The 12,095-nt window shown below is 45.1% G+C and overlaps 1 protein-coding gene across 6 annotated transcripts in view; it reads left to right on the top strand.

The window, feature by feature from the left end:
• The window catches only part of Atp2b4 (ATPase plasma membrane Ca2+ transporting 4), an 89,250-nt gene that overhangs the window by 41,032 nt on the left and 36,123 nt on the right, over positions 1-12,095 (top strand). For all 6 annotated transcript variants that reach the window (XM_090341381.1, XM_090341385.1, XM_090341380.1 and 3 more), the window contains exon 2: positions 5,868-6,527. In XM_090341381.1, the coding sequence (XP_090197507.1) occupies positions 6,338-6,527 (190 nt within the window). In that variant the 5' untranslated portion in view covers positions 5,868-6,337. The remainder of the gene's footprint in view (positions 1-5,867; positions 6,528-12,095) is intronic.

Raw genomic sequence — 12,095 nt, 5'->3', positions numbered from 1 at the left:
ACCAAAAACCCAAAAGTGGTACTGTGACTCAAAGTGGTAGAGCTCTAACCTTGAGTAAAAAAGCTCAGGGACAGCGCCCAGGTCCTGAGTTTATGGCCCACGACTAGGTGCAGTGACATGCACTTATCAACACCAGTGACAGAGAAACACAAGTAGGATTCAGCGCAGGCCAACCTGGGCTTAAAGTGAGACCTTGTCTTGAAAATAACAAATGCAAAAAGTGGTAGAAACCTTGCCTAACAAGTGTGAGGCCCTGAGTTCATCCCCCAGTACCAAAAGTCCCAATGACAGATAGGGAGTTAGCCCAAAAAGAATCTCTCCGAACCCTGGAGGTGGCAAGGCTAGGGGGTGAGAGATGACAACATGAAAGAAGCCCACATCCTCTTCCTGGCCCCAGGGCTCTCCCAGGTTTGTTTGGAACTGGACCAGTATGTAGGCACTGGTAGACAGATTGTGATGGTGGCTGTGGCTGAAGACTAGCAGTAGACAAGGAAGGAGGATGAGGGCAGGGCAGTCTGTCCTTGAGGAGCTGTGTGTCTGTCACCTTTCTCAAAAAGTCAAATGAGGTACTAGGTATTTCCTTAGCCTATTTTAGAGCCTTTTAGGGGCCATGAACAAGAGACCAATGAGGGAAGGAAGTCGATAGTCTTGTTTCTGTGTTCTTACTGCTTTGATTCTGTACTTGAGGTGGAATTGCTTTACATTTGAAATAGGGCACAAATCTTGGCTCTCTAAATTGCATTTCTCTGCTGTTACATGGAAAAGCATGTTTGTTTTTCTTTGCTTTTATTTTTGGTTTTGGTATTGGGGATTAAAGCTAGGCCTAACATTTTGTCATTTAACCTAAGATGTCATTTTTGTAAAAAAAAAAAATAAATAAGGTCTAGATTACTTTGATCAGCCTGGCTTGAACTGAAATTGTTCTGTGTCCACCTCAAAGTAGCTGGGATTACAGATGGCTGAGCCTGCTCCTTCTTATGTAGCAGTGATCACAGCTACTGTGCACAAACGAGTGGTGCCATGTCAGCCACTATGTGTCATTACCTGTGTTTGGTTTGCTCTCGTTTTCACGTGAAATATCTAGTGTGGAACCTGGCACATTGTACAAGTTCCAGAATACTACTTCCCTTCCTTCCCACTCCCCCCTGCCCCTGCCCTGCTTCTGTGTGGCAGAGGAGCAGAGCCTCGCATGGCATGATGGCAAGGCTAGGTCAGAGAGAATACAAATGCTATTGCTGGGGGCCCCTGAGACAGCTTTGAGCTTTCATGGTGGTGTGATCACAGGTGGGACTATCCTGGTTCCCTCCCCCAAGGGTTTCCTTTCACCTTTCACTTCCTTCCTAGCACTGATGCCCGGATGTCCACAATACCATCTTGCTCCTGAGCAGGGGGAGGGCAGAGCAGCACGAGGGTAGTTGCTATTTGTTTCATGCATGTCTGTCTATAGTGCTGTACCCCTCCACCCATCCCCTCTTCCTTTCCCATTTCCACACTTCCACCTGTGCTTCTTGGGCCTCACCAGATTCAAGAAGAGCCTTTGGCCTGGCAGATTCAAGGCGGGGGCAGGGCGGGGAAGAGACTCCCTTCGGTGTAATGTAATCTCCATAGGGAGTTACCCTTTTCCCTTCTTCAGCACTCTGGGAAGACTTCCAAGAGAAAGGGATTCCTTGGACAGAATTGGAGGAAATTAATGTCTGGCTATCATTGGCAGTTGGGTGGCTTAGGGCATTGTCACTGGAAGCTCCTTATTTTGGGGACTTGCTAATGAGCATTGCTCCAGGTTGACTTAGCCAGAAGCAAAGAGACCTATGCTTCTCAGCAGTGCAGAGGACTGATTTACTCTGTTGCCTGTGATGTCATTAACTCTGAAGAGTGAGAGAGAGGATGAGACTTACCGCCATGGGAGCATGTATTTTTGTGCCTTGAAAATGCCTCTTGTAAGCTGGATACGGTGTGGGTAAATGCCTGCTGTCCCAGCAACTCAGAAGGCTGGCACAGAAAAATCACTTTATCACTTACGCTTAGGAATTCAAGGTTACCCTTCAACCAAAGTGAGGAGCTTCTCAGATAGTTGTCAGAAAAAGAGTAAAATGTAACACATGCCCTGTGCTGGTGACTCATTGCCTATAATCCTAGCTATTCAGGAAGCTAAGACATGAGGATCCTTGTTCAAAGCCAGTGGAACGGAAAAGTCAGTGAGACTCTTATTGCTAATTAATCATCAAAAATCCAGAAGTGGGGGCCAGGAGTTTGGCCTAGTGGTAGAGTGTTTGCCTAGCAAGCACAAAGACCCAGGTTCAATTCCTCAGTACCACATACATAGAAAAAGCCGGAAGTGGTGCTGTGGCTCATGTGGTAGGGCTCTAGCCTTTAAAAAGCCCAAGGACAGTGCTCAGGCCCTGAGCTCAAGTTCAGGACTAGTGCAAAAAAAAAAAAAATACATTGGGCCGGGAGTTTGGCCTAGTGGTTAAAGTGCTTGCCTCGCATGCATGAAGACCCGGGTTCGAATCCTCGGTACCACATATAGAAAAAAGCCGGAAGTGGTGCTGAGGCTCAAGTGGTAGAGCTCTAGCCTTGAGAAAATCCAAGGACAGTGCTCAGGCCCTGAGCTCAAGCCCGGGGACTGGCAAAAAAAAAAATACAGAAGTGGAGAAGAGAGAGAGAGAGAGAGAGAGAGAGAGAGAGAGAGAGAGAGAGAGGAGGCAGGGAAGGAGGGAGAGGTGGAGAGAAAGCAAGGAAGAAAGAAAGAGAAAAAGGAAAAAGAAAGAAAAAGACTCATTACTTTTTCTCTCTTGGGCCTCGCTGTATTGGGGTCAGAGGTCAGCAGGGTCACAGCTGTCCTGTTGAGAATGCCTATTGGACAATGCTGTTACATATGATCTACAAATTACCAAACAGATGTTACAGGACTTCAGGTGGAAAATAATTAAAAGGATATAATGATCACATAAAGTATTTTTTTTGCTCCAGGAGGAGACACCCCTGTGTCCTCTCAACCCTTAGGCTGGCTAAAAGCCAGAACTAGGAATAGAAACATAACTTACCCACAATCCCTCTCACCGAATGATTAACTGACCTGACAGAGGTAGTGCACCTCCCTGCCCGGCTGAAAGGCTATGGGCAGATTGTGCCTTGGCAGTTGCCTAATAAGGTTAGGGGCCAGGCAAGCTCAGCTGTTGCAAAGAGCAGTCTGAACACCACGATAAACGGCCTTATTGCAACAGAGCCCACCTTAACTATTCACTGCCCGCTTGACTTGGCAGCCTCACCTCCTCAGCCTTTTTCACATTCAGTCTTCAGACCTAAGGCTTCTCCTCTCGTGTGCCCTTTCCAGTCTGTTCCCTATGTGAGAGGAAGACTCTCTTTTGTTACCTAGGGAGAGAGGCCCAAAGTAAAGAATCTGAACTCCTAGACCTTACCTGCCAGTGGCCATTGATAATGCTTATAACCTAGTTGTAATGCTTATAACCTAGCTATTGTGAAGGAAACGGCCTTGGAATTTTTGTGTGCTTTGAAAATGGGGCTATCCTCAACAAGGAAGGATGGAGGGACACATGGAACTTCATTGCTTCTTCTCCTCCAAGGGAGAAGACAAAACATGACGACAGATCAAATGACATTAGACATCTTTCTAAGATTTTTTTTTTAAATCTAAAATCCCATTTGCATTTATGACTTTCTGCAGAGGATGTGATTCTTTTCCCTAGTTCACAGAAACTGAAGGGACTTGCTAAAGGGTGGCTGGGGAAACCGCAGATATGGTTCTGCTTCTGAAACTAATCACCACCTACAAATGTCAACACAATGGCCATTCTGTGTTTTTTTGTAGGAAACATGACAGGGAAAAATCCCTGTGCTCATCAAGTGGTACACAAGACAAGTAACACCATCTGAGTCCTAGTTTGACACATCTTTTGCTTTTTTACTCAAGGCTAGATCTCTACCACTTGAGCTCTACTTTCAGCATTTTGCCCTTGGCCCAGTGTCCTTTTTGAAAGGTGAAGTTCTAGTTAAGGATCAAGATGAGCATCTCACTGCTCCAGGCTCCCTCCCCGACCCCCTTCAGGCTTGCAGAAGAAGTTGAAGTAAGAGAGAGTCTTGCTCCCTGATCCACCAGGTTGGGTTCCAAGCTTTCCCAGTGGATACCTGAAATATGGAGCTTATACATACCATGTTATTCCTAACGTAATATATAGGATTAAGTTTAATTCATAAATGAGGCATAGTGAGAGATCAACAGTAATAATTAATAACATGGAACTGGAGGTATGAACCTGAGTGAGAATAAGAAGTTTCAAGCTTCAGTACTCGATAGATAGACAGTATAATATCACACTGCAATAAAATGTGTGAATATGCTGTCTCTGTCTGTCTGTCTCTCTATCTCTCTCTCTCTCTCTCGCTCTTTCTCTTTCTCTTATCTCATCCTCACCCACTTTCTACCCTATTGCCTGTTTTGACACCAGGCTGAATGAAGAGACACTGAACCATGGCTTAGGTTCTCCTCTGATTTTGTTCTCCATCTAAAATATATTTAAAACAGACAAATCCCTGCCTGCTTAAATCTCTGTATGCTGCAACAGTAGGCGAGGTGGCACAGGCATGCAGAGAGAGAGAGAGAGAGGAATTTAACAACTTATGTGCCAGAGGAACCTACTGGAAACTGGACTCTGGCCACGTGTGATTTGGGGGAAATTAACTGATAAAGGATGTGGTGTTTATTAGATTGGCCAACCAGGGGATCCTTGCCTCCCCCTCGTAACTGAACAACTTGACTCACTGTGTCTGTTTCTGGATTAACCTATAGCAGACAATCAGGACTTTATGTCTAGGACAGGACGCGCTTGTTCTGCGGCTACTCAGGAAGAGCCCCCCCACATTGAATGGCTGGTGTGTCACAGGGGAGTCACTGTCACAGTGACTCTCTGAAGCTGGGAACAGAGCTCAGCTCCATCTCCTGCCCGCCTTCAATCCTCCACATCCTCACCCACAGCTCCGTCCCCACGCCTTAGTGAGCATGTGTATAAGATGCTTCTGTCTGAAGTGTTTACAGGCATGGTGATGATGTGAGCCCCCTGCAGTCCCTTACACTCTGGCTGCTCCTCTCTCCTAAAGACCTTGCAGGGGCCCTGTGCTTAGCTGAGCTGATAACTCCCTTATCCTTCCCATGCTGGAGAAACTTCAACTCTCATATGCTGCAAACTCACTATCTTCTCTCCTCAGAAGATCCATCTGTCCTCGAGAGAGAGAGAGAGAGAGAGAGAGAGAGAGAGAGAGAGAGAGAGAGAGAGAGAGAGAGAGAGAGAGAGGCATTTCATACTCTTCATCTCCCTTCCCCCTCCCCCAGAAGCCTCAGGGAAAGGGAGGAGGGTGGGGCTCAGCCCCTGGGCCCCAACATCATTGGCTGATAACTGTCTCAGATGGCAAATTTCCATACAGCTGAGGACCTCCGCGAATGGAAGGGTCTTCTATTGAGCCACCTTTCTGGTTTGTAAATGTCTGTTTGAGGATGGGGAGGAATGTGGAGCCAGGAGATAGGGAGGCACACTGGCAGGCCACCCTCCCGATCACTTGGGTCTGGACTACTTTCCTAATCTCTTGTCATTTCTTACAGGTAAGGCCTCAAATAGTCAGAGAGAACGTTGAAATTGTGGGTTTTATGTGGTCGGGGTGAGAGAGGTAAGGCCTAAAGACAGATGATCTGAAATAACATCTCTCCATTTCAGTTATTTCTTCCCTTGGGGCCTCTCGTCATTCAGCATAGGCCTCAGCCACCAAACCCAGCCCTTGTGCTAGACTAGAAGACTCTGGATCCTCATGGCTGTTCTAATCATTTCTTTTTGTCTGTTTTTGAATCTTTATTCCAGAGATCCGGTTGCCATCTGTATCTGGGAGCCTTCCTCTTCCTCCTTCTGCTGCCGCTGTACCACCATTGCTGATTGTTGCTACTGTTGCCTCCATAGTAACATGCTCATCCTGTTTACACCTCCTTCTGGCCAAGTCAGTCTAAGCTAGGAACTTACCTGCCCTGGACAGGTCCTTCCACTACCACCCCTTTCCAGGGGGGACACCAATCATTGTGACACAAAGTCCATCTTCTCCTCCGTTCCCCCATCCCCTTCCTTCTACCCCTGTCAGGCTTCAGAAGAAAGGATCTAGATTTGGGGTTTCTACTCTGAAGCGTCCTGAACAAGATATAGTCCATCTGTTTTATAACTGGGCCCCCAGGAAAAAAAGAAGAAACAAAGAAGTAGGGGCAAGAACACAGGTGACACTGGCCAGTTGAAAAGAAAACCTCGCATCTTCTCTGATTGAGGGACTGGTAACTGCAGGCAACATGACGAGCTCATCAGGACAAAGCTATCCGGCCAACTCAACTGACGGCCATGATGGGGAATTTGGCTGTACGTTGATGGAACTGAGGAAGCTCATGGAACTACGGACCAAGGATGCCCTGAACCACATCAATGTCCGCTATGGAAATGTCTCCAATCTCTGCGCTAAACTGAAAACCTCTCCTGTGGAAGGTAAAGGCTGTTTCAGGCGTGGGCAGTTGAGAAAAGGGGGCTAGTGTTTCAAAACAGAATTTTCTAGAGAAGGCACAGTAGTGGAGACCAACTGATCTGTTTTTGTCTGGTGGAGAATTATAAAGTCTGAAGCCCAAAGAGGAGGGTTTGCCGCAAGGAGCTGATTGATGCTTTTTAGGGACTGTGGTATCCTTTGAAAAAAAAAACTTTTTTGCAGGGGGATTAGTCAGGGCCTGGGTTCTGTCCCTGAGCTTTTTTTGCTCAAGGCTAGCACTCTACCACTTGATCCACAGCTCCACTTCCAGCTTTTAGGTGATTAATCGAGGACTTTCTTCTCCAGGCTGAACCAGCCTGCTGACTCAGTAGCTAGGATTACAGACATGAGCCACCAGAGCCAGGCTGAAGACCATTTTTCCCTCACTATTTTTTTAAAAATATTTTATATCAGTATACAGAAGGGGGGATGTTTATCTTATAAATTATTTATGGTACCAACACTTTTCTCAGCAAATACATTCTTTATTCTATATCAATCTTTGACTACCAAAGAGTTTAAAACAGTTTTTCGTCTAGTTTACCATCTCTCCATCTGCACGCTTTATTAGACTGTATACAGTTAGATGTGGGATGGTAAATCTTAAGGTATGTAAAGTTGTGTTCACTGTGTCTTTGGATTACTCAGTTTTCTGTCATGGAATTATCAATGATTTTTTTTAACCTGCCTGATATACTTTTATTTTTTTTTTAACTGAACTGGGCTTTGAACTCCTACTTACGCCATGCCCTTAGGTTATTTTTTTTTTTATGTTTTCACCCCACTAGGGTCTAATAATTTTGCCCAAGGCTAGGCTCAGACTGCAGCCCTCTTGAATAGCAGTGATTATAGATGTGAGCCTCCTCCCAGATTATTTGCTGAGTGAAAGGTCTCACTAGCCCTTTGCACAGGACTGGCCTCTAATCCTTGTCTTCCTGAGCAGTAGAGTCATGAGCCATTCCACTTGGTATAAGAAACTTCTCTTTCCTTTTCTTTTTTCTTTTTGGCCAGTAACAGGGTTTGAACTCAGGGCCTCTCGCTTTTACTCTGCTTGTTTGCTCAGCTGGTACTCTAACATTTGGGCCATATATCTGGTCTGGCTTTTTAACCAGTTATTTTGGAGATGGAGTCCTTTAGACTTTTCTACCCTGGCTAGCTTTGAATCTCCATCCTCTAGGTCTCAGCCCTCTGAGTAGTAAGAACTATAGATCTGATGTCCAGCTATATAGTTCTTCTTGGTCTATTTTTAAAGACGAGTCTAAAGAGTCCCGCTTCATGTATTCCTCTCTCAGTCATTTATTAGCTGCCATTTACTGCCATTTACTAGCTGAACATTTACTATCACTGAACATTTCACCCTTCCTGAATCTATTCTTTAAAAAATAATGCTGATGGGCCTGGAGTTTAAGCCTAGTAGTAGAGTGCTTGCCTAGCACGCATGAAGACCTGGGTTTGATTCTTCAGTGCCACATACATAGAAATAAAAGCCGGAAGTGGTGCTGAGGCCCAAGTGGTTGAGCTCTAGCCAAAAAGCCAAGCAAGAGGTCCAGGCCTTGAGTTCCAGCCGTTGTACTGGTATGCATGGAATTGCCCACACACACACATGCACATGCACACAAAAACGAAATCCTTCTAAGATGGCAATCTCCCCTCTAGCTGATACCTAACGGTCTTTGGACACTGCCCACTTTTTGCCAACTGCAGTTTGAAATACTAACTAATTTGTGAAGCAGTATTGAGCTGAAGGTGAAATTTTGCCCTCCTCCTGTTTTTCACTAAGATTATACAGGGTTTTGCAAACACCTATCAGAATTGGAGCAGGGATGGGTGCTGGTGGCCCATGCGTATAATCCTAGCTACTCAGGAGGCTGAGATCTGAGGATCACGGTTCAAAGCCAGGCTGGGCAGGAAAGTATGAGACTCTTCTCTTCAACTAACCATTAAAAACATCAAAATAGAGCTGTGTCTCAAAAGTGGTAGAGCACTAGCCTTGAGCAAAAAGAGCTCAGAGACAGTGCCCAGGCCCTGATTTCAAGCCCCATGAGCAAAAAAAAAAAAAAAAAAGAATTGAAGCAGTGTCTTTCTCATTCCATGCTGTTGTGGTCAGATGTTTCTCTCTTCAAGTGGACCTCAGAGGCTCAGATAGGCTGGAACTTGGGGAGGTCCCAGTAGCAGGATGCTGACTTTTCATCTTTTAGATCCCTTTATGCAACCATGTCTGTTTGCTTTCTGATTCCCCAGGAGCTCCCATCCCCAGAGTAAGTGTGTTTTTCTACTTTTCTCTCAGCATTGGAAATCAACTGTCATCAACACCATAAATGCTCCTAGATTCTACTCTTGGTTTCAGTCCTGTGGTTTAAAGCCACCACTTCTGATGTCAGAAACCACTCTGGCTATGGACTCTGTCCCTGTCTATATCCCCAGACCCTGACCAAGGGCATAGCTGCCCCCTGCCATTTTACTTCCTTAGATCAAAATATGGGTCCTAATTTTATTTGTTATTTGCTGGTTGGTTTTGTCTTTCCTCTTCTTCTTTTTTCTTTTTCTTTTTTTTTTTTTTTTTGCCAGTCATGGGGCTTAAATTCAGGGCCTGAGCACTGTCCTTGGGCTTTCTCAAGGCTAGAGCTCTGGCACTTGAGCCACAGCACCACTTCCAACTTTTTCTATGAATGTGGTACTGAAGAATCAAACTCGAGTCTTTATGCATGCTAGGCAAGCACTGTACCACAAGGCCAAACTCCTGGCCCGTTGTCTTTCTTCTTTTATTGTTGATTTTTGGTTTGGCTTGGTTTGGGTGACAGCCTTAGGGTTTGAACTTGAGAACCTTACACTTGCTTGGTAAGCAATCTACCACTTGAGCCATACTCCATCCTCCTATTTGTTTTGAGACAAGGTCTTCAGATGGCCTAGGACTCACTATGTAGCTCAGGCTAACTTCAGATTCTTGATATTCTGTTTATCCTGAGTGCTGGGATTACTGGTGAGTGCCACCATACCTGGTCACTGACTAGTTTTCATATGAGATTCACCATATTGCATGTCCCAGAACTGGAGGGTCAGTGTGTTGGGAAGCAACCTTTCATGGGTAAGTTTTAGCCCCTAGTTCCAACAGTGATCTCTTTGTATGTGAGAGAAATCAAGTGGTAGCAAAGGAGACACAAGACAGCTATGACACAGGAGTCTCTACCCTCAACAAGACTGATAGAAGCTATTTAGTTGGGCCAGCAGGAAGAAAACAACAACTACATGAGATGCAGATGCCCTTTGAGGTAGTGCTATAAAAAGCTAGCCTGTTCACAGAAAACCACACTCAGGTGCCTGACAGCCTAGCATAATTTTGTCACCTGTGGGAGGCCCCTGCAGTCTAATAATAGGAATAAAGTTATTTACCCAGTGCTTGAATTCTTCTAGATGGATGCCAGAATGAAATATTAAAGAGATTAAAGCCAGGAATAGTGGGGGACACCTGTCAGCCCAGCATCTCAGGGAGCCACAGCTGAAAAATTCATCTGAGCCCAGCAGTTCAAGGTCAGCGTGGGAAACACAGCAAAACCCAGACAGATTAGATAGAGATATATAGACAGTCAGATAGGTAGGTAGGTAGATAGATAGATACGTACATACATACATACATACATGCATGCATACAGATAAATATTGAGGATATTTCTTCATAGAATATGACCCTTTTCCTTTTATTTTCAGTGGACCAATAGCACATTTAGTATAGATTGACAGCATTTTTTATTTTTTTGCCATAGCTACTAAAAGGCCCTGGAACTTGGGATTTATACTATTCTTGACACTAACATAGTTTACTACCCTTATTTATACAACTTTAAATGGAGGTGGGACTTCATCTTCTCTCTTTCTCAGGCTAAGGAGTTTCCATGGCCTGCCTGAGGGCTTAGTGTCAGCTAGAATGTGATGGAAAGGTTCAAGCGTTCTAGCTCTCAGCCTATTAATGCTATGCCTCACAGTACAGCAGAAACAGGGGACCAGATTAAACAAAAAGAGCATTTTCAGTAAATAGCAAATCATCAATCATGGAGTATCATTCCAAAGACTAGAGATAGTTTCCCAATAGACATTGATGGGACTTTCTATGTTGTGTTCCTTTGTACCTGCCTATGTCTATCTCCTCTCCTCTGCAGAGTGGTGGTGTGACACAAATTCTGTTCATTAACAGGGAGCAACTATGTAATGCCCACCCAATGCCAGGGACCCAAGGCAGACTCTGTCCTCCTTCCATAGAGTTTCCAGGCTAAAAGAAGTTGCATGAAAATGCCAGCTGTTTCGGAAACAGTATCAGAATGGCATATTGGAGAACAGGGCATTGTGGGAGTGCTCAGCTGAAAGGATTGCACGGAGAGAAAGGGAGCGTGGACGCTGCAAACGGAACTCCTGTCTCATCTAGGAATTCCCAGGGGAGCTCCAGCATGGCTGAGCTCTATGGTAATTGTGCCACTTCCTGAACGTTCTTGGCTTACAGTTCAAGCATCTTTGCCTTCATAATTACTAGTAGCTTCTGGGTTCGGGGAACTGAGATTCTCTGGGGATTCAACGGCAAAAGAAAAAAAGATTCTGTTTGAAGGTTGTCAGACTGAATTATGACTGTGGTTCATTAACTTCGGCACTCAGATAAATGTGTCCCATTCCCTTACGATTCCTGGGATTTTACTGTGTTCTACCACTATGTCTTTTGAGGACAATGGCATATTCTACCAAGAATTGTCCATGTGTCCACTAGCTGGGATATACTAGAGCTAGGCTCTTCCTTAGAGGAAAAAAAATGCCGGTATTTCTTTTCCTTTCCCACTTTTTAATTTGTGTATGGTACTTGGGTTGGAACTCAGGACCTCACACATGTTAGGCAAGTTATTTTTTACCACTTTGCTACACTGCCCAGCTTGAAATTTATATACTGTTTGTATATAAACAGTACACTGTTTGTTCACAACGTAGCCCATTGTCTGTGACTCTCACCTATAATCCTAGCTACTCAGGAGACATTTTTGGAAAAGGAAAGAAATTCTTAGTACTTGGTTGAGGGAGGGGAGCTTGTAAATCATGGAGGAGGTGGTGGTAAATAGGAAAGGTAGGAAACTGAAAGTGCCCTCCCTCTGACCCTCCCTCTCCCTCCTCTCCAGAAGGGAACTTCCCAAGCACCTTGGAACTTCCCCATCTGCTTTAAGTTTCTTGCCTAGGGCTGAATTAGGCTGCCTAGTTATCCTTTTCTTCCTAGTCCAACCTCAGGCTGAGCATTCTTCTTTGTAATCCAACCCCTCTTTGGCCATTGGCCACAGCTGGCTTCTGGACTCACAGGCATAATACTGGCAGCAAGGGGTGGGAAAGATCTTGATGGGGGAATGTGGCTTCGCCTTCTGTCTTCTGTCCTCTCTCCATTCCTCCTTCCTCCAGGCCTGGAACCCTCCATGCTACTTCCCTCCTGCAGATTAGTAACTCTTGCAACTGTCTTTCTTTTTCTTTTCTTGTTTTGCTAGTATGGGGGTTGAACTCAGGGCCTGAGCACT

The sequence above is a fragment of the Megascapheus bottae genome, chromosome 10, assembly GCF_031878675.1.
Source record: "Megascapheus bottae isolate mThoBot1 chromosome 10, mThoBot2.hap1, whole genome shotgun sequence".
NCBI lineage: Eukaryota > Metazoa > Chordata > Mammalia > Rodentia > Geomyidae > Megascapheus > Megascapheus bottae.
This window is presented reverse-complemented; position numbering and strand designations above follow the sequence as displayed.